This window comes from Hyperolius riggenbachi, chromosome 3, assembly GCF_040937935.1.
Source record: "Hyperolius riggenbachi isolate aHypRig1 chromosome 3, aHypRig1.pri, whole genome shotgun sequence".
In the NCBI taxonomy this organism is placed as follows: domain Eukaryota; kingdom Metazoa; phylum Chordata; class Amphibia; order Anura; family Hyperoliidae; genus Hyperolius; species Hyperolius riggenbachi.
The window spans coordinates 129,335,688-129,358,784 of record NC_090648.1 but is presented as its reverse complement, the minus strand read 5'-3'; the positions used below and the strand labels follow the sequence as shown (position 1 = coordinate 129,358,784).

The following is a 23,097-nucleotide window of genomic DNA, read 5'->3' as shown; positions in this document are numbered from 1 at the left end:
GTAGTTATGCTTCATTAAAGGACTACTACTGCAAAAAATTGTACATTTTTTAAATTTGTATGTATGCATATGTATAAAATGTAAATTTGCTCATGAGTAAAATAAGGTATAAATTACTTTTCTACTATGTTTGTCGCTAACAGTAGTTAGGAAAATTCTGACAGGATGTGGACCAGTCCATATCCTTATGGGGAATTCTCAAGGTTTTCTTTGTTTTCAAAAGCACTTACTGAGCAGCATTGTATTATGAAATGAACAGAGGCGCCAAAAGGATAAAAACAATATGTAAAATGTTTAAAAATTGCTTAGGAGGCAGTGGTGGACTTACCTCCCTCAAGCAGACACAAGAATGCTGTTATTCAACAAAAGTAAATTTAATGGTACACTCCAGGGGTTTAGTACAACGCGTTTCGCAGGTCTACACCCGCTTCATCAGGCAGTAAAGAGAGGAGTACACAGCTGGTGACAAAAGGCAAAACAATGGTGTGAAATCAGACAAAACGTGTCCAATATGATAATCGTTTTTTTCATAGTTGTGTGTATTTGTAGATCGGGAGGTGTGATGGATGGGTAACTGGGCTTGTTGTTCCAAGGATAGGAGGAGGGGGTGGGAGGTGAGTTTTGATTAAGGGGGGGGGGGGGGGCAGTGGGGGAGTGAAGTTAGGTTTAATCGTCAAGGGAGGCAGTGTAAGTTGGGTATGGTGGTGGGGATAGGCAGGACTGGTAGGTGTAGATAGAGGCTTAGAAACCCATAGTTCTGTGGTGCTGTTTAATATCGTGGTAGTGGGACGATAGTACACAGTACGCTAATAGTGAAGAGTATATGGACATTTATTTAGGGGGGAGATGAAACTGTACAGGATTAGTGTGGATTAGTGGGAGGAATAGAGATGGGGGAGATAAAAGGCAGGTAAAACAAACAGGAGGGTTGAGCAATGATTCATTGAACTTACCAGCGTAATGTCAGGGTCACACCTGGCGCCTTTGTGCTCAGGTGTTGCTGACATGCTGTTTAAGTAATCCAGGTGACGCCCCTAATTGCTTGTTGACAGGGCGGGCAGTTGTGGTCGCGCTGTCGGTGGATGCGACCGTCTGGCCGCGTCATCAGAGGGCGTCTACGTGCCGCTATGACGCAGCACGTAGGATAGTGGCGGCGGCTCTGATGTGTATGAACTTCCGCATCGGGAAGTGTGGGGCATCACGTCATTTCCGCCAGGCGGCGGAAGTGCTATGGATGGCTAGGGGCGCTGTATGTGCGCATGTGTGAGTTGAGGATGCGCCATATTGTTTGTGGGCAATGCCCGGGAGGGATCGTGTATATTAAGACAGGGACGGGGAAATAGAAAGATGGGCTATAATGTGGATCTTTGATAGATATATATATATATATATATATATATATATATATATATATATATATATATATATATTTATATATATTTATATATATTTATATATATTTATATATATTTATATATATATATATATATATATATATATATATATATATATATATATATATATATATATATATATATATATATATATATATATATATATATATATATATATATATATATATATATATATATATATATATATATAGTGCTTAGTGTGTTTGTAACTTACGTTTTTGAGTTATTTTGTGTGCAAACGTTTAAGAGGGTTGACTTTATCTTCATTGTTGGGTACTAATGACATCTAGTGGACAATGTTGGTAGTGTTGAATTAATAGGTTTCCACATAAAATAGGGGCGTGAACCTTATACAAGGTTGAGAAGAACATTGATTTTAAAAATGACTACAACATGTAAGAGAATAGAAACGTAGTGACTTAATCAGGCTAAAAAGAGGTAGGATACAAATTAAAAAATAAATAAATTGCATACAGGTTCAGATAATAAGAAATCAAATAGAAGGTTACATACTGGTTTTGTAGTGGTGGTGTTGGCCCCGGTGATCTATGAGGCTTCTCATAATATTGTCCTAGAAGGATTATATTGAAGGAACAATGAGCAGTCTTGGACACAGTGTATCTAGATCAATGCAAACTATAGATGTACAGTATAAAAATGGAAACGTTGCTTTTTTTTAGAGAAGTAAAAGTAGACATAATAAAATAATAAAATGACATACATACTGGAACATATATAATGGACATCAGAGTAAAAAGGCTTGGGAATCAGCCTGTCAATAAAAATTTAGTAAAATGAAACAAAGATGATAAGAGGCGACTATGAAGATAAAAGAGATTTTTTTTTTGGGGGTGATTAATGGATTTTTTCTAGCTGTTCATTGAGGCCCTCTGGCGTGAGGGTCTTTAGTATTTGGATCCAAAACATTTCCCTCACCCTCAATTTTTCAAAAGCGTTGTGCTGTTGTGGTGTGATGGAATCGATCAGGGTGATGCGGAACAGTGAGGGGTCGCTATGGTGATGGGTGCCAAAGTGTTTTGATACGCTATGAAGTGGAATTTTTTTTATTATATTTCTTTTGTGCTGTCCAATTCTGCTGCGTGCTGGTTGGGTGGTCCGGCCCACGTACTGGAGGTGACAGGGGCAGGAGATGATGTAGATAACGTATCTAGAGGTGCAGGTTACGTGGTTTTTGATTGGGTATTGCAGCTGAGTAATATTGGATTGAAAGACCGTGGTGGTTTGCAAAACGGGCAGGCCATGCATCTGGTGTTATGGCAAGGTGAGCATCCGGGTGTGTGTTGGTTGTAGGTATGATTGACAGTTGTGGGTGTTCTTAGCCGGCTGGGTGCTAGGATACTTTTTAGGTTAGGTGCTCTTCTAAATGTGATGGCGGGGTTGTGTGGTATGATGGGGCAAAGGTATGGGTCCTGTAAAAGGATTTCCCATCTATTCTTAAGGATTGTTCGAATCTGGGGGTGTTGGGCATTAAATTGTAGCTTTCCTTATATTACTGAGCAGCAGTTCCTCTGTCCAACTGCCAAAATAGTGTGCAAGTGAGCAGGGAGAATGGCTGACCTCTTTGTATAGATCCTTTCCAGAGAGTGCTTTTGTAAAGAATGAAGGAAATACTGAGACTCATGAGGAAATGGACTAGTCCAAAACCTGTCAGTTCTGTCAGAATTTTACTACTTACTGTAAGTGACAGCAACATAGCAGACAAATAATTTATGGATCATTTTAGTCTGGGAGAAATGCACTTCTTATATGTATGTGTACACATGTATTTTACTTTTTACTTTTTCGTGACAGTGGTCCTATTATTCCTCATTTTAGTAAGCCAAAACAAGTTTGCCTTCTTAAAACCGAGAGTATTTGTGATTATTCAAGTTGGAGTGAGAATATGATGTTTCCCATGATGCATCTCTGTTGAATGTGCAAATCAGGAGGTGTGTTTAGCTTACAGGTACAACAAAGGATTATTTGCATATTCAGCAGTGATGCATTGTCGTGCGAGACATCATATGCTCACTCCAATCTGAATTATCACAAATACCTTCTGTTTTGAGAAGGCAAACTTTTGGTTTGCATAGCATTGTAGTAAGAGAGCTTTTTGGTCCTTTTGTAGCCCCTCCACACAAGAAAAGAAAAGCTTTGATGTTAGATTCAATATAGGCACCAAATATAAGAAATATCTATTTAAACTACTTTACAGTCAATAACAGTAAAATAAAAGTCTATTTAATATCATTATTTTTTAAAATGGCTCATATTTGACTACAAGACACATTGGCATAACAACAACCCAGGGAACCCCCTGTGAAATTGTCAAGGTGCCCCCTAGGATCCCAACTGCTCCCTGCGGTACCTGATATCTCCCCCCCCCAAAAAAAACAAACTCACACATGCTCGATCCCTCTCTCTCTCTCTCTCGATCCCTCTTTTGTGTGTGTGTGTGTGTGTGTGTGTGTGTGTGTGTGTGTGTGTGTGTGTATGTATATATAGAATATATATTTTTCTCTTTCCCCCCATCCCTCTCACTCTCATCTATATCCCGAGTTCAATTACTCTTTTATCCAATGGCCAGCTCACATGCATTCTCTCTTATCGCAGGTGCCTTGAGTGGCTTCTTAACAACCTGATGACACATCAAAGTGTTGACCTGTTTAAAGAGCTCAGGTAGGTAATAACTTCCAATAGTTTTTTTCAAAGGCTCTCCATGTTCTAGAATGATTTCTAAAGTCTACTGTGTGCTTCATCTGCATTAATTTATGTATGGCTTCTTTGAATATTCTGTTCTGCCCCTGTGAAGACCATCCTGATGGTTAATTATAATATTGAGTATCCACTTGTTCAGCTTCAAACATAAGTGCCTGGAAATAGTCCTTTGCGTCAGAGGCTTCTGCCTGCAGGCTATACGATTTCCCCACAGTAGTGGGCTAAGATTTGTTTTTACATACATGTAGTCTTCTTCTTTCATGTCCCGCACTGCGCCGATGGCCATCTCATTACCTTGCCTCAGCTCTTTCTTCCTCTGTAAAAGTGTATTGAGCCTGTGACATCTGAAGGGATGGTGAGACCTCAAGGTCACCTTGAGTAGTTATTGTTGCGGTTTAGAACCTAGGATTCTCGGTGAATCAGATTTTAAGAATGGCTTTTATGCCTAACTAAAAAATCATTTAAATGGATTTCTTGGAAAGCACAAATAAAGTGCATCTTCGGTCACAGAAAATAGATGCTTGCTGCCTTGTAACAAGTCAGACTGAAATCCAATGTCCTATTATTGTTAAAATTGTTTTCATTACATCTGAAATTTTGATGGGCTAGTTCTGGTAGAAGTGTCCTGCAGCTGTTGCCTGACCTACATTCGTCTTTCTTTGGACTGAGTGACAGGAGTGGATACCTAGGCCCTGATTCCATGAACTTTTCTCCTAAAGACATCTGACGATTTTGCTGGTCTATTGACCAAGAGACAGATCTCGCCACTCTGATCGAATCGGTAAGCTGCCATAAACTGCAAGCCAATTCTTCGTCGATTTTCAAGACAGACAACACAAATAACATTTATATCGCATTTTTTCGCCTGGCGGACTCAAAGCACCAGAGCTGCAGCCCCTAGGGGAGCACTCAGTAGGCGGTAGCAGTGTTCGGGAGTCTTGCCCAAGGTCCCCAGCTGAATAGGTCCTGGCTTACTGAACAGGAAGAGTCTAGATTCAAACCCTGGTCTTAACCATTACACTATCCAGCCACAGGAATCTGCTTTGTGACACCACCACGCTGCCCCTGACAGCTGACACCCCCCTCATGGCTGTGCAGTATAGTGTACCTGTCCAACATCCTCATTGTACTTCTGCATTTGCGCCACCACGTGTTTACCAGTGTTATAGCATGTGGGCAGTGTATGTAACGTCACACAGTTGCTATATGCTTGTAGTCACATGGGACCTGAATGGGGCACGGACATTTAGCGTGGATGGCGTGACAGGTGAAGTATAACTGCACAGGCACCTGGTAGGGGTGGGGAAATGTCCTGTTCTTCTGCGATTATCACACATTGTTACCACTGAGCACCCGATCGAGCATATCAACTAGAGGTTTTCCAGCATGTCTGTTCAATACATGTGACCATGCACTTGGCGGAACCGATTTTCATTCTCGAATCTGATGGTCGATCTGCCACCAAGTCTATAGATGTATGGCCTTCTTAAGGCCATGAATCGTCAGGCAAAAAAAGTTTCATGCAGCTATCCTGTGCCCTTGTAGTCGCTCACTGCTGCTCCAGTCCCCCGCTGCCAGCTAGTTTTGTTGTTGCCGACCTCAGCAAAAACAAAACGGCATTGCAACGTGAAAATGTATTAGCATTGAACCGCTAACGCGAAAAAAAGTATGCGTTGATGTTCCTACACTAGCGGGAATGCGTAAAAATGTACACAATGCGGCCCGCCGACCCCAAGGTCGGCAAAAACGAAACTAGCTGGCGGCGGGGAACTGGAGCAGCAGTGAGTGACTACGAGGGCACAGGATGGCTGCATGGGGCTGGTAGAAGCCCCAGGTACCGTAAGTGAAACTTTTTTTTTTTTTTTTTTTTTTTTTTTTTTTTTTTTGCCTGATGTCTTCTAAGATTTCTTTTCTTTTTTTTTTTTTAATCTTGTCTACGAAGTACCTTTCCAGTAGTGTAAAAGTACTAAACACGTGGTTGAGAAAATTACTATTAGGCTTAAAGCACACCTGAGACGAAAGGAGGGAAACCTTTATACATACCTGGGGCTTCTTCCAGCCCCCTCCATGCAGATCGTTCCCTCGCCGCCATCCAAGGACTCCTGGATCTTCCAGTAGCAGCCCTGTTATCTTTGGCCAGTCAGCGCAGTGCGGCCAAGCGCGCTTCCCCATCTCGCTCCTGGTGGCGAGAGCGGGGTGGGCTTGCGTGGCCGGGCTGCGTATGTGCAGTATGCCCAATGGGCTGCTTACAGAGAATTTAGGAGGCTTTGGACGGCTGCGTGGGAGCGATCTGCGTGGAGGGGGCTGGAAGAAGCCCCAGATATGTATAAAACGTTATTTCCCGTCGTCTCAGGTTCAATTTAAGTTAATTGGGGACAATTGTATTTTAAAGCGTACCTGAACTGACTACAGCAATTTCAAACTACATGTATTGGCATGTTGTCTATACACCCCTCAACATTTACAGGAAGGATTTGTGTGGGTGAGTAGGAGCCAGTGAGGTGTCTCTGGTCCGGTAATAATGCATAAATATCGTTTTATTGTTTGAAGAACAATATTTTTGTATCTAACCTATAAATTCATCATTGCTATCTGCAAAGCTGGCAGACTTCCTTCTTCATAAGGTCCTAGAAAGAGAAGCCGGGCACCAGGTTCCAGTACAAATCCCCTCTCCTCACTCACTGCCAGACTCCTTACACAGCACAGCAAGCTGTTTTCCCTAATGATGGCCCTTTCACCTCGCTCTCCTCTCACTTCTCCTCCTACTCTGACTGCATGCTGTTAGTGTAAACACAGTATAAACATGCTGCCCCTGTAATCTCTGCGCCTGATGCAAATGTTTCACCTTGCTTCATGAGAGAACCGGCCCTGTGTACATTAACAGCAGATTTCTGAGTTGAAGTCAGAGGCAATGTTTAGATTGATTTATCGGGTTTGTTATTAATCGTGCTTGTGCTGCGAGTACTGAATGTGCCGCTCTTTGTTATACTGTATCATGTCATCCTGAAGCATTTATGCTGAATTTACTGCCTCACTTAGATGTGTCTCTTTGCCTCTCTGTGAGAATGGGAGCATTCTGCTAGCCTATTTCGCAGTCTCGCTGGCAGAACATTATGTTCATAGACAGCAGCACACCAGTCTTTCATCTCAATGTTGCTCTTCAGTTTGTCATTTCTTGTGTATCCTCTGACTGCTAGTCTTGTGTTTTCTGCAGGGCAGATCACTGTTAGGCTCTGTTTTAATTTGAGCGATTCCTGTCCTTTTTCCCAAACACAAATTCAGATGCAGAATTACAACTAATTGAAATCGGTAGGCTGCTGTCAAGTTCACCTGCCGGGATAAAAGTTCCTGCTGCATTTTTTTAGACCTCGTGTATGAATCCCATTAGCTGTGCATTGGCACTGCTATTGGATTTGGATGCAGTCTTACATTAACAGGGGTGCTACTTCCGATTTAGAAACGTATGTGTTCGTAGGCTGTTGGGATAAAGAAGGCTGCAACTTTTAATGGGCTCACAATCTAATCTTTGAATCGGATTAGCACTGAGGAGTCTGTGGACTTTCTGTAGCCATTTAGCAAAACTGTTAACAAACAAGATAGGGGCTGTAGTTTTGTTAACTCGAATTTGTACATGAGTCAAAACACTGTGCTATCCCAGTCCCGTGTCTCTTCTGTGCCTCCAGTGTCCCAACTCTAAGCCACTTCTGTCCCCCTCGTGTCTCTTCTGTGCCATCTCTTCCCCCTGTACCTCCAGTGTCCCCCTGTGCCCCCTCCTGACCAAATTTCCTCTACTCATCCTTCTGTGCTCCCTCTGTGCCTCCCTTCATCCACTTTGCTGCCTGTGTGCTCTGTACACCCTTCTGTACCTCTTCACATTCCCCTGTTCTCACCTCCGACAATGTCCCATGCCACTTCAGTTGCATTTCCAGTCTTGTTCCCGTCACCTTCATGGCGGTAGTGACGTCATAGCGATGGGTCACAGTGTTCCTAACGACAAGTCGTTCCTGCACTGGGGACTACCTGTACCATGTTCCTTGACAGGAAAGTGGCATGTTTTTATATGAGCTTACCATGGATTGGGCTGTTCAGCTGCAGACAGTGCCCTATTGCAGTGTAGCCACTCTGCCCCCACCTGCAGCCATGGGTGTTCTTATACTGAAAAAGGAAAATAAAAAATGGCCATATACTTTAGAGCAGGGGTCCCCAAACTTTTTCAGTCAAGGGCCGGGTCAACATACTTAAAGGGACACTTAAGTCAAACAACAAAAATGAGTTTTACTCACCTAGGGCTTCCAATAGCCCCCTGCAGCTCTCCGGTGCCCTCGCCGTCTCCCTCCGATCCTCCTGGCCCCGCCGGCAGCCACTTCCTGTTTCGGTGACAGGAGCTGACAGGCTGGGGACATGAGTGATTCTTCGCGTTCCCAGACACATTAGCACCCTCTATGCTGCTATATGATATATGCTATAGCAGCATAGATGGTGCTATTGTGGCCAGGAACGCGAAGAATCACTCGCGTCCCCAGCCTGTCACCGTAACAGGAAGTGGCTGCCGGCGGGGCCAGGAGGATCGGAGGGAGATGGCGAGGGCACCGGACAGCTGCAGGGGGCTATTGGAAGCCCCAGGTGAGTAAAACTCAGTGTTCTCCCCAGGCTCTTTTAGCCGGGTGCTCCACCCGGCTAGATTTGGTGACCACCCGGCTGTCATCGGCTCACCTCCTCACATCCTCCTATGCTGTAAGCAGAGTTGACCTGCATTTTCATCTCAACCCACCCGGCTACTTTTTCATGCCACCCGGCTGGAAAAAAATTCTGGGGAGAACACTGAAAACTCATTTTTTTTTTTTTTTTTTACTTAAGTGTCCCTTTAAGACTGCTGGGGGGCCGGAGTATACATGAAATGATGTAGAAATGCGTAACATTGAGCCTAGGTATTGTAGACAGCGCCTATTAACATGGGCAGCCCTCATGTCTACCATTTAACCAGAACAGATGTTATGCCCTTGACACATGTGCAGATAGTATTCCCCCAACACAGCAAATGTAGATCTTGTGACCCTAACATAGGAAGTCATATGTGAGCCATAATGTCACCCAGAAGCCTGCAGCACAATCTTACCCAAACACACGCAATCCATATAGAAACATATGCAGTACAACCCTCCATTTCCCCTTCGCAACGTAACCATAACATTCCTGCACCACACTGACCAAAAATATGTGATTATGCTTGTTACAAGTCATCCCCACCACTTGGTACCCACTTTTCCCAGTAGCCTGAAATACAATTCCCCCCCCCCCCCCCCCCCCCAAAAAAAAAAAACCATAACAAAAAACAAAGTACTCCCTTTCACCAGTAATCGCATGAATTGCAAATGATCCAACCCTACAGGGTGTTTATTGGAAGCCAGTGAATGACTGCTTTCTGGCTTCCATGCTATTATATATGCAAGCCACTAATATTTAAAGAGAAACTCCGACCAAGAATTGAACTTTATCCCAATCAGTAGCTGATACCCACTTTTACATGAGAAAAATAATGATTTTCACAAACAGACCATCAAGGGGCGCTGTATGACTGATTTTGTGCTGAAACCCCTCCCACAAGAGGCTCTGGTACCATACGGTACTCTGGGCAAACTGCCACAATGTAACAATGTTCACAGACAGGAAATAGCTGCTTATAGCTGTCTGTTAAAGCCAGACCAGCTAGAAACAGCTACATAATCTGCCCACAGTAACAATGTCACCATGTAATACATGTCAGAACGTGAATCTGGGAGAGGAAAGATTTTACAATGAGCAAACACTGACTAAATCATTTATACATAATTATGGTAAAAAATGAAGCACTTTTTTTATTACATTATCTTCACTGGAGTTCCTCTTTAAAGACGCAGAGGGACGAATCTGTAAGGAATACAGTGTGTGTGTGTGTGTGTGTGTGTGTGTGTGTGTGTGTGTGTGTGTGTGTGTGTGTGTGTGTGTGTGTGTGTGTGTGTGTGTGTGTGTGTGTGTGTGTGTGTGTGTGTGCGATAAAAAAGCCTCAGGGGGCCGCATTCGGCCGGCGGGCCTTAGTTTGAGGACCACTGCTTTAGAGAGTGCAGGCATGATCCAGCCACACCCGTTCTAAACTCGTCATACAATTGCTATACAATTGTGCGGTCCACTTGATCAATCATCCAGGTTTATTATAAAAGAGAAGGGAGTAAAGAGGGCAGGTGCATCTTATCAGAACCTCTTTCCTTACCTGTCTGAACAAACCTCTTTTACTTCCAAAAGGGGGGGGGGGGGGCGCGATAAAAAAGCCTCAGGGGGCCGCATTCGGCCGGCGGGCCTTAGTTTGAGGACCACTGCTTTAGAGAGTGCAGGCATGATCCAGCCACACCCGTTCTAAACTCGTCATACAATTGCTATACAATTGTGCGGTCCACTTGATCAATCATCCAGGTTTATTATAAAAGAGAAGGGAGTAAAGAGGGCAGGTGCATCTTATCAGAACCTCTTTCCTTACCTGTCTGAACAAACCTCTTTTACTTCCAAAAACAATCAAGTGGTATTTATTTGCAGGCATCTGTGTATATGAGATAATTGCAAAGTATTACTGTTGATTCGTTTTTAAATATCATGTAAGGTGATTATTATTGATCAATAATTATTGATTATTGTGCCTATACAGTTCCTATCCTACTTGGGAATTAAGTGGTTTCATTTTTATCACTGTAAGGTTAAGAGTTCAGGGCCCATTCACACCAGGGTGGTGCAGTATTTTTACCACACCCCTCCGCCGTGCAATGAAAGTCTATGGAGACTTTCATACTCCCACAGTACGGCACAACGGAAGTGATGTTTTCACCGTATCCCTGATGCTAGGACAAAACTATGTTAATGCACATACTTGCTTCGGGCCAGAAGTCATGTTAGTCTATGTCCATGGTGACACAGAGATTTAAAAAATGTTGGTTGCAGCGGCGCGCATGTGCGGAAGCATATTTTAACAATACGCTTCAGTGCACTTCCACATACCTGAAGTAGGAAGTGACGGCAAGCGCGCGTCACTTCCTGCTTGGCTGGTGGCCAGACAGGGAAGACTGTGTACTAACGTGGTTTTCCCTGAAGGCCCGTTTCTGGCGATGCGGTGGGCTCGACACACTGTATCGCTGCAACCCTTGTTTACTTTTTTCTCCTAAGGCCAGTTTCACACTGTGAATTAAATAAGGGCCATGGTTCTAAATTACGTTTTTCTCTGCAGTCAACTGTAGAATAAGTCTCCATAACGCATATTAGAGAGCATCACACTCCTGTGTAACACTTTTGAGTCCTGGGAACAATGACAAAGTTTAGTAGTTCAAGAATTGTCTGTATTGGAACTGAATAAGCATTAAAAACTGTTCTTATTCACCTGAGTCCGTCAAAACTTTAAGCCTAGATTTTTAACCTTTTAAACTCCAAATGCTATAATGGAATTCCAGAAAATGCCTATTTGGGAGTGGAGCTATGGGTATAATTATTTATCTCATTTGCAGGGCTGAGGAGTCTGAGTCGGGGCAATTTTGGGTACCTGGAGTTGGAGTCGGAGTCGTTGATTTCATAAACTGAGGAGTCGGGAGTCGGAGGAGTCTGATTTTTGTACAAAATCCACAGCCCTGTTAAGTATTAGACTAAGGAGTCGGAGTCTGAGCCATTTTGTGTACCCGGAGTCGGAGTCGTGGTTTCATAAACTGAGGAGTTGGGAGTCGGAAGTTTTTTGTACCGACTCCACAGCCCTGCTCATTCGTTTATTCTCACTTTCTTTGCATAACTGAATTTAATGCATTAAAGGGAGCCTGAAGTGAGAGGAATATGGAGGCTGCCATCTTCATTCATTTATAAACCATGGCAGTTTCCTGACTGTCATGCTGAGCTTTCACTTTAAAGCAGTAGGATCAGCCATACTATGCCAGGCAAAAAAACCACATATATAAGCAGATAAATACTTGATCTACTTACATAACACCTGTACTATACTGTCCATGTTTTGATTTCAAGGAATGTTATATAGTAAATTACGAGAATTCTGTTCCTGGTGGGGGCCATGTCTTTTGCCCACAGTTAAGGCTAACTCGTGATGTCATTTACTTTTTTTTTCTTAACTCCTCCAATCGCTGAGTCGCCTCAGTCTTGCTTCTAAACACAAGTGAGTAGGGGATTAGGTTTCAGATAAGAAGCTGGCAGGGAAATAAAGGGAAGAGGAGCAATAGATTATAGATGAAAAGAACCCCCAGCATGCAATTCTTTGGCACAACTACTAAAGGGCCAGTGTTCCTTAAGTATGTGATAACTCCAAATCATAACAGCAGAAAAAGTTTTGAATGCAGGATTAGCATCTTTATCACTTAATACACTCACACCAGTTGCTGTTGAAATTTAATTTTTATGGTGACTATACCGCTTTAAGTTGTTTTTGAGTTACACATCCAGAAACAAGCATGCAGCTAGTGGAGTGTTTAAGAATGAAGATGGCAGTATATTCCTTTCTCTTCAGGTCCTCTTTAAACCAGTCATTTCCCCATTCTTCTTAAGTATAAACCACACACAGCCAAATGCGCACGCCTGTCACAATGTCTCCTCTCCTCTGTGGGCGCCCGCCGCAGAGCCCTGGCCACGTGCGCCTGCTGCATAGCCCTAGTCCCTCATGCGCGCCCCATCCCCCACCATGAGCACAATAGTCAGCAGTTGTAATATGTGCGCGCTGCGTTCATGCCATGTGTATTACAGCTGCCTATTAGTATATAAGATGTGTATTGAAATGAAAAAGCTGTAAGACAGGATTAATATATGCAAACTTTATTATAGTCCTGTTAATTGTAGTATGCAGACTTCCATATACCAATATATCCTGTCCTCCATAACAGAAAGCCTTTTCTGAAGCATAGACTACCTCCTAGGCACTGGTGTGATTGCCATGCTTTACCCCAGACACACTCACTTTGTGTGTCGTGGAGAATTGAACGCCTAAGTAGAATACAAGCATTTTAAAACTACATATGTCAAACCAGGAATGAACACACTATTCTGAGTAACCGTAATTGAATCTAGTCTGGGTACTTGCTGTTCTATATGACCATTTACACTGAGCATAAAATCCATGACAGTAACTTGGCAGCCAAGGCAATCAAATTCCTCAAGTATAGCTGCTCAACAAGCAGCAATGAATCATGCTTTACATCATTATGTGCCAGTTAGAATGAGCTTATTCTGTGTTAGTGCATAGTTTCTTGTATTGTGCTTGTCAAGCCAGACTTGCATCATCTCCTAGGATACATAGCTGCCTCCAGGCTTCCAATAATTTGTCCCTCCTATCACCATAGGGTGGAATGGACTTGAATCATACACCTGTTTATCATTAAATGGTATCTTTGCAACTTGCCACATTTATGGCTGGATTTAGGGCACCAGGGAGCAAAGGGGAGCACAAGATGAAAGCACAAGACCAGGGAAACAAATGGGACAGGGGGAGCATACAGGATGAGGTGGGGGGGGGGGGGGGGGGCAGTGGCAGAGTTGGTGACAGTGGGACTGGGGCGGTAAAATGTCCTTACCCGGCCCTGGCTCTGTCTCACAGCTAAACCATACCCAGACACTAGCCACTGGAGGCAGCGCTGGCTGTGGTCCAGAGATTCCTCATGCTGCAGAGCACCACCCACCAACTCATTGCACCCACTCACTGCCAGCTTTCTTAAATTGGACTGGAATGACAGAGAAATGTGGGTAGGTTTAAATGGGAGGAAAACCGGCAGTTCATCTCTTATTTGTTAGTCACCTGATTGTATAAGATGCAGTGTCCACTGGTGTAATTATACTGAATCAATATACTGTAGGTTAACATGGACATTTCACTAGCGTCCTGCACATAAAGGCACATTAAGACTCTCAATTACATCAGTTTCGTACTTCTGTTCCAATACAGTATATAGAGCGTACCCTTAGATAGCAATAAATTATTCATTATTATGAATACACTTTATTCCTTTATGATATAAACTGATGCGCATATTCCAATAATTTTTACTAACTCATTCTACTTGTAATCGGAGTATATGTTGCAGCATGGCCGCATGCGTTAGGTGACGGGTGGTGCTGCTAGTAAACAATTTTAATTACCAGTGTTTCACTTTGCACTTACCTGACACTTCGTATTTGAAAAACACACACACACACACACACTCTACTCTAGAATACTGTTGGAGGCGCCCTGTATATCTAATATCAGGGATGTATATAGATTAGCAGTAAATAAATCTTACCTCCTTCAAGGGCAAACCCCAAAGGTAAGTATACATTTTATTTATGCACATTGTGCACGTAAGACAATGCATTTCATGGGTGCTGGCCCGTTTTGTCAGGTCAATACAAAAGTGCCTTGGTAGCAGTTAACACAGGTGTGAGCACCTTTATCTACGTTTGTGTCTCCTTCTTCCTCCTTCCCCCAGCATATAGTAAAATGGACAGAAGTGTCTGAAAGGAAAAAAAATTCAAGCCTCCACAGCAGTCAGCATAGTTCAGCTAAAATTAAACTGCATAAAAACATGTAATTTAGGTTCTGTGCCTGTTAATTGTCAGATGTGTTCCAATTCTCTTTTCAGTGCATTGTAGGCTCTTACTATTAAAACGAACATGATTTATTCCTGTTTTGTAGCATCCATATGATGAAGCAGCTGATCTCCTCTCCAGACCTACTTGTGATGCAGGTAGAGATGGATGTGTATACAGCTTTAAAAAAGGTAAGAGGATACCTGTTATGGCTGTTTGCTGCTGTGGCTGCGTCATATGCACAGGTCATGTGACTGTTTCCCACTTTCCTCCCTAATCCAGGAAGTAACTTCTGACTTTCATGAGGCATCATTCTTTTCAGGCTGCAGAGACTTAGTCTCGCTGCAAGGCACTGTCAGCACTCCTATAATTCAGTATTGCTGTGTTGTGATGAGGTCACTGCCCTACAGACCCTTTTAAAACAAGTGACTTTACTGCAACATTACCATAACTTGAAGAGGAAAAGGGGAGTTGGTTATTACCAATTTACTGGTGGTGTTTCTCTTGGGAACACTTAAAAGTCCCTTTAAGTGTTCCCAAGAGAAACACCACCAGTAAATTGGTAATAACCAATTTTCTTTTCTTTCCCCCACTTAAGTCTGAAAAAAAAACAGTTTTACTCACCTGTGGCTTCTACCAGCCCCCCCTGCAACTGTCCTGTGCCCTCGCAGTCTCGATCGGATCCTCCTGTCCCCTGCCGCCAGCTACTTTTGTTTTCGGCAACAGGCCTGGTCACGCGTCTGCTTCTTCGCATTCGCAGCATAGAGGCCGCTATTGCGGACAGGAACACGTAGAAGCAGATGCATGGCCAGGCCTGTCGCCAAAAACGAATGTAGCTGGAGGCGGGGGACAGGAGGATCCGATCGAGACTGCGAGGGCACAGGATGGCTGCAGGGGGCTGGTAGAAGCCGCAGGTGAGTAAAACTGTGTGGGTTTTTTTCAGACTTAAAGAGAAACTCTGACCAAAAATTGAACTTTATCCCAATCAGTAGCTGATACCCCCTTTTTTTGGCAGTTTTCTGTCTGTGAACCTTGTTGCATTGTGGAAAATAGCAGTTATGCTATGTACACACCATACAATTTTCTGTTAGATTTTCTCTTAGATTTACCTGCCAGATAGCTTTTTTCCATGTTGTAGGTAAATCTAACAGAAGAATCTAACAGAAAATTGTATGGTGTGTACCTAGCATTACAGCTGTTTCCAACTGCCAAAAACCATGCAGCCACTGCATCACCTGCCAACACTAAAATGTTCACTGGAGTTCCTCTTTAAGTGTCCCTTTAAAGGAATTGTCTAAGGAAAAAAAAAATATCCACTTACCTGGGGCTTCCTCCAGCCCGTGGCAGCCTTCCTGTGCCCTCACCACAGCTCCCGAGGCTCCTGGTCTTCTCCGCTGCAGAAGCCGACCTCGCCGGGTCGGCGTCTTCTGTGCTCCACGGCGCGGGTCACGTCGTCCCACCGACGTCAAGTCTGTACTGCACAGGCACAGAACTACTGCACCTGCGCAGTACAGACCTCATGACGTCGGCCGGACCACGTGACCCGTGCCGTGGAGCGCAGAAGACGCCAACCCGAGGTGTGGCGAGGGCACAGGACGGCTGCCACGGGCTGGAGGAAGCCTCAAGTAAGTGGATTTTTTTTTTAAGTCTTTGGATGTTTCCTTTAACCTCCTTGCCGGTTATCCCGAGCTGAGCTTGGGGTAACTCGCGCAGGAGGATTGCTCTGGCACTGCTGGGCCGATTTTTCACAATTTTTTTTCCTACATGCAGCTAGCACTTTGCTAGCTGCGTGTGGTACGCGATCGCGGCCACTACACGCTGCGCCAAATCGCCCCCCCAGACCCCTGCGCAGCCTGGCCAATCAGTGCCAGGCAGCGCTGAGGGGTGGATCGGGATTCCCTCTGACGTCCCGACGATCGCCCCGTCGTCCATGGCGACGGGGGAAGCCTTGCAGGAAATCCCGTTCTGAATGGAATTTCCTGCTTTCTCTGATCGCCGGAGGAGATCGGAGTGGGTGGGGGGACGCCGCTGCTCAGCGGCTTTCATGTAGCTAGCGCTAGACTAGCTACAGGATTTTAAAAAAAATTGCTGCGCTGCCCCCTTGCCGCAATAATTGGAATGGCAAGGGGGTTAAGGCTGTTTAATAATTTCTTCATTCTTATGGCTAGCTGCATCCATTTATTTCAGATTGCATTCTGTTTTAATCTGAGTTTAGGGTTTAGTGCATAGTTTGCATCTGTTTTTGAATACAAGGGCCCATATGCAATACATTTTTTCACCTGTGTTTACTCCTTGGTGATATTTTTAAACCTGTAAATAAAATGCTTTTTAAGACGCTAGAAAGCAAGCAAACACTCAAAATAATTTTGATAGTACTTTTTCATCTACTTTTTGGTACTTTTTTTTAGGGGAAAAGTACTGAAAAGTTATTTTAAACCAAAGCTGAAAAAGTATCTCCCAGGAAAAAATGCAGGTGCAAAAGTCAATTGCATATGGCCCAAGGTGTGTATTTAGCCTCTAGTGGGCTCTGCACACCTCTGTTGGTAGTCCTTTCAGATGCGATTAGGAGCTCTGCCAATTTCTCCCTGTTCCCTTAATTATTTCTAAGCAACTTTTAAATGGCAAGCACAGGTTTCAATATTCTATATCTGTTTATAACCAAATTAAATCTGAATATTGTGTCTGTATATAGATAAAGAGCACAACACCTCAGTCGGGGTGCCACAGTGACCCCTGCCTCCTCCTTTTCCCCACTTCTCTTGGTTGAGACTGCTCCGATTGCCTAGCTGCCACAATTTCCTGTCATGTAATGTTAGTGACAGCATTTGTGGGCAACATCAGTACAGAGAAGTTCTTTTTCCTCTTATAAGCTTATGAAATAAATGCTAGTATTGACATAATGGGCTCTTAAACATGTAATATTTAGTACTTCTTTACCTGTACAATTAATATGGTAGAGTATCATGTGAGTGCTTCTCAGCATTATTATAGCAAGTACCAGTTTATGAGAGAGGGGTGTTGCAGAGTAACCCCCTATTATTGGTAACATCCCCTAAAGTTCCCCTTGACTTGCACGGATTTGTTAGAGGTGCCTCCTACGTGTGTGTATAAATGCTTTTCAAATATTCTTTCACTTTTCTATGTAACTTAGAGGCACTGCAACAACATGTACACTGGTATAATGCAAAACATTATTCAAGATACACAATTTTAGGTTCATTATCCTGGTTTTAGCATTAAAAACACTTCCTATGTCTATTGCTGTACATTGGTATGTAACCTGCCCACCCAGTGATGTTTAGCCTAGGCTAGTTAGTTATGCAGCCATCTGCTCCAGAGCACGCTCAGATAACCGCTGTTGTTTCTGGTCACTTCAGAACAAATAACAAACAAACATTCTGCAGTGCTGCACCTCCAGTGTTCTCCTCAGAATTTTCTTTCCAACCGGGTGGCATGAAAAATTAGCCGGGTGGGGCGTGATGAGAGAAGGCAGGGCCGGTGCTTCTGTGCTCAACTCAGCTTGCAGCATAGGAGGAGGTGAGCCGATGACAGCCGGGTGCTCACCAAAACTATATGGGTGGAGCACCTGGCTTAAAGGTGAACTGAAGGAAGAGGTATACGGAGGCTGCCATATTTATTTCCTTATAATCCATACCAGTTGCCTGGCAGCCCTGCTGTTCTATTTCTCTGCATTAGTATCTGAATAACACCAGAAACAAGCATGCAGCTAGTCTTGTCAGATCTGACTTTAAAGTCTAAAACACCTGATCTGCTGCATGCTTGTTCAGGGGCTATGGCTAATAGTATTAGCCCTGCGTAATATGTTGGCGCTTTATAAATGCAATAAATAATAATTAATAATAATATTAGAGACAGAGTATCAGCAGGGCTGCCAGGCAACTGGTATTGATAAAAAGGAAATGAATATGGCAGCCTCCTTATACATCTTACTTCAGTTCCCCTTTAAACGGCCTGTGGAGAACACTGAACTCGTTAGCAGTAAAGATGTTGCCACCTGTGATAAATGTAAGAATGTGAATAAGGTAGAGGAAAACATGGACCAAATTTATAAACGAATATGGTAAATATGAGCAATTTTAATCCTTGTAAAGCATTGTTATATTCAGTAAATGCCTGTTCAGATTTATGCGTGTTCTTGCATGCTTATAATCTCAGAACCTCTACAGAGACTGACAAATTCAAGTATCCCCTGACCCTTACATGACTATGTACAACATATAGGTCAGCACCAGCCTAATATTATATTAATGAAGGTATTTGCATTTCCTGTGCAAATAGTTCTGATGAGAACAGTTTATATTCAAGAGAAGAGCACCATAAATCGAACCAGGATAATGTGAATAAGTTAGTGCCATTATAACATGAAATGGGGCATTCAAACAATTTAAAAATGAGGGGAAGGGTGGGGTGACAACACAATCTGCATATCAATATAATTTGCCAATAACTATACTGGTATATTATGCCTAATCACAATAGACTTGTATAAACCATCCCACAAATCACAGCTCTTAAATGATTAATCATATGTTGCAATAACACAAATTTAGCAATAAGAGTTCCTAATATCTCGAAGCAAGTGAAAAAAATATATAAATATTATGTGTGCGCATGTAGGGAGACCACCAGTCTGGCAGAAAGAAGTGGACATCAGACCCAAACACTGCAAAGTGCATGTGCATAATTAAATTCAAATCACTATAAAGTGCATAGTGCCACAGCCCATGTAGACCTAATATAAAACATAGATAGCAATAGAGTCCAAGATACAGACCACAACCAGTGTATATAGAACCATGTGAGAGTTTGTGCAAGACTGCCACAGTTAAGTGGAGAATACTGGAGTAAATAGGTCAAGAATTGGAGGAGAGATGCAAGTTACACGATCAGTAATGTATAAAGAAGCAAAGGTATACCTGGGCAAGGAGTGGTGTCCACTGTTCCTGGATTGACACGTATCCTGGGCCACACCCGTTTCCTCAGAGGTCATGTCTTACATTACTATTCATAGGTGAACATTGTACCACCTTTTTTTTTTTTTTTTTTTTTATGTGACTAACCAGAATTTTTACAGGAGTGGATTACAGGAGTCACTCCATTCACTAATTTTAGAATAGTTTTCATTTGTGCAGTCAAGTTATTACAGAAGCACTTGACCATCTGTGTTCTCAGTGGACAGACTCCATGCTTCATAACTGGACAAAGTGCCCACCAAGCACTTAAAAGTCCTCCCCATGCTGCTGTGATCTAGGCTGGTTGCTTTTGCAAAGCAGGTGAAAGGAGAACAGGAGCAAAGAATGTGACATTTCGCAAAGCAAACCAATCGGGATTTAGCTGTAAAAGGACACGATTCTGACAAGTCCACTTTTGATCTAGTTTTCTTTGAATGTAAATTATTCCCCTAAATGAATCCCCTCGGATAATAAATACAGTAACAGGTTGCAGAGGCTTTCAATGATTTTGACCCAAAGTGACCCGTTTCATTTTCTTATCAACAAAATGAAAATATTTGAAAGCCTTTAAGTTTCTATGGGCAGCAAGATACTATATATATATATATATATATATATATATATATATATATATATATATATATATATATATATATATATATATATATATATATATATATATATATATATATATATATATATATGTGTAATATGTGTAATTTTTTTTTTTTTTGTATGAGGTCAACATTTTTTTTCCCTGATGTGCAAAGCTGTTGCTTCAAAATTCATTTATATAAAAGGAAAAAGAGAATAACATCCAACAGAACAGAAATTTGGAGTGAAACAGCAGGCCTAATATGAGGAAGCTGTGGGGGTAGGATGCAGGAATATGAGTAGATTTACTAAAAACTAGTTCTTTGAACAAACTGGTACCAAATAGATGCAAATGTGAAGCAGTTGCTGAGTGACCAATCAGACCATGATGTTGGCATCTTTGCCATGTTTGCTCTGGTTCTGATAAATCATCCTCAGTGTTTACTGAAAACGCATGTGTTCACACTCCTACATCTCTCCAGTGCTCTCCCCAGGCCTTTTAAGTGGAGCGCACCTCCCGGGCTAATTTTGGTGAGCACCTGGCTGTCATCGGCTCTCCTTCTACTTATCCCCCTCTTATGCTGTGCTGTAAGCAAAGTTGCACAGGCAAACATTTCTTGGAAGGACACTGCACTCTGTCACAACACTGAAACCATTTACAGGTGAAGTGAATAACCTCAATCATCACATACCAATGACCCCTGTTAAGAGGCAGCAACAAAGTGGTTAGTTCTTAAAGGTTTTGTGTTGGAAGTTAAAAAAAAATAAAAAACAAAATTGGTAAGTAATTTGGACATAGACTACATTATGATGGCTAGTTTATTGAATCAGAGCATCTCCAAAACTGCAGATCATGTGAAGGGTTCCCATCAAGATCATGGGTTCCCAAGGCTCGTTGTTGTTGTTATTGTTATTATTATTATTTATTAGATGTATATAGCACCAACATATTACGCAGCGCTGTACAATAAATAGGGTAACAGACAGGGATAAAAGGGGTGACAGAACAATACAGGTAATAGACAATAGATACAACAATGCAGGAAATAGCAAAAAGATACACAACACAATGCAGACAGTAGTACAATGCCAGATCATAAACTGAAGTGGTAGTGGTAAAAAGTACAAGTTCCAAATTCTGTGTAAAGTGCACACAGTCAAGTATGATACACAAGGGGAGAGGGCCCTGCCAAAGGCTTACAATCTAGAGGGAGGGGTTGGTGACACAAAAGGAGGGAGTGCAGCAAGAAGTTATTGAGTTATTGGCAGAAAGGATTAGGGCAGTGTTGAGTTGATGTAGGCCTCCTTGAAGAAGTGAGTTTTGAGTGCTTTTTTGAAGGTGTTTAAGGTGGGAGCAAGCCTGATGGGCAGTGGGAGAAAGTTCCACAGGATGGGGGCAGCTCTAGTGAAGTCGTGCATGGGAGTGCGAGATGCGTGGGGTGGTTAAGAGGAGGTTGTTGGAGGAGTGAAGTGGGCGGCCAGGTGTATATCTGCTGACCAGGTCAGAGATGTAGGTTGGGCAGGACTTGTGTATGGATTTGTAGGCCAAACATAGGATCTTGAAGCTAATTCTTTTTTTTTTCTCAATGAATTTTTATTGATTATTAATCAAAAAGGTACAAATCAGTGCAGTGAAATAGCAAATAGCATGTAGGATATAGAATATAAAAAATTATAACAAGAATATAGCAAGGATAAATGAAACAGCTTTCCATTTGTGTTGTATATAGGCTGATACAAATATCTGGTTAGTTGAATAAAGAAATTACGTTGATACAGATAGAAATAAAAAAAAAAAATAAAAAAAAGAGGAAAAAAAAGAGAAAAAAGGCCATATCTCGCCTGGGCAGTACACAATCGTTCAGACACACAATCCTTACTGAATAACTGTGTAGCTAACTTTATCTAATGAACAGAAGGTTGTCAGCAGGGGGGATTGACTGGGGAAGAAGAGGAGGGTAGTACTTAGTTATATTTATTATTGGTATACACTTAGCGTGGCTAATCATTGTTTGGTCATTGATAATAGTTAATAATAATAATAGCTCCTATCGATACTTCATACATTTATAGAAAGTGACGTCAGACTTACAGAGCTGTAACAGTGGTTTGGCTCTTGCACTGAGATTTCAACATATATTTATACCAGTGGTGTAGTAGTATCTGGAGGCCAGCATATTTCTAGTGTGTAAGGGGTTCTTCCAGGACCTCTAGAGTTCCTAATATGTTGTTCCATTTGCAGGTTAAGTTCTACTTGTTGTTTGAGCTGAAGGTATGTAGGAATCTCTGCTGTTCCCCAGTTATTTAATATTAGTGTTCTTGCTACACATAGGATGTGGGTGATTGTTAATCTGTCTAAGAGGGGAATCTGTTCTATCCCTATGTGCAGTAATGCCAGTTGTGGGGATAATTTAATTGGTTGTTTGGCTATCTTATTAATTATATGGGATATAGAGGACCAAAATGTGTCTATTAGTGGACAGGCCCATATAATATGTTTTAAAGATCCTTGTTGGCCACAGCCTCTCCAACATTGTGCTGAAGAGGAAGGAGATCCCGTGAACTTCGCTATTTTGGTTGGTGTATAGTACCACTTCATCAATATTTTGTGAAAGGTTTCACGATGATTACTGCAGGAAGAAAGAGACGTTAATGTCTTAGCTGCATATGATATATCTGTTGTGTTCATATTACAATTCAGATCTTCTGCCCAAGATCGGATATATTTATTAAGCAGTGCTTGTTTACCATGAAGCAATTCCTTATATCAAAGGGATATCCCTCCTTTAATATTTAGGGCTGAGAGTTGATTGACCCATATATGTCTG

General features: G+C 42.4%; 1 protein-coding gene across 5 annotated transcripts in view; it reads left to right on the top strand.

Moving 5' to 3' along the window:
* GMCL1 (germ cell-less 1, spermatogenesis associated) overlaps window positions 1–23,097 on the top strand; it is a 178,578-nt gene that overhangs the window by 97,121 nt on the left and 58,360 nt on the right. For all 5 annotated transcript variants that reach the window (XM_068274930.1, XM_068274932.1, XM_068274931.1 and 2 more), the window contains exons 7-8: window positions 4,029–4,094; window positions 14,809–14,893. In XM_068274930.1, the coding sequence (XP_068131031.1) occupies window positions 4,029–4,094; window positions 14,809–14,893 (151 nt within the window). The remainder of the gene's footprint in view (window positions 1–4,028; window positions 4,095–14,808; window positions 14,894–23,097) is intronic.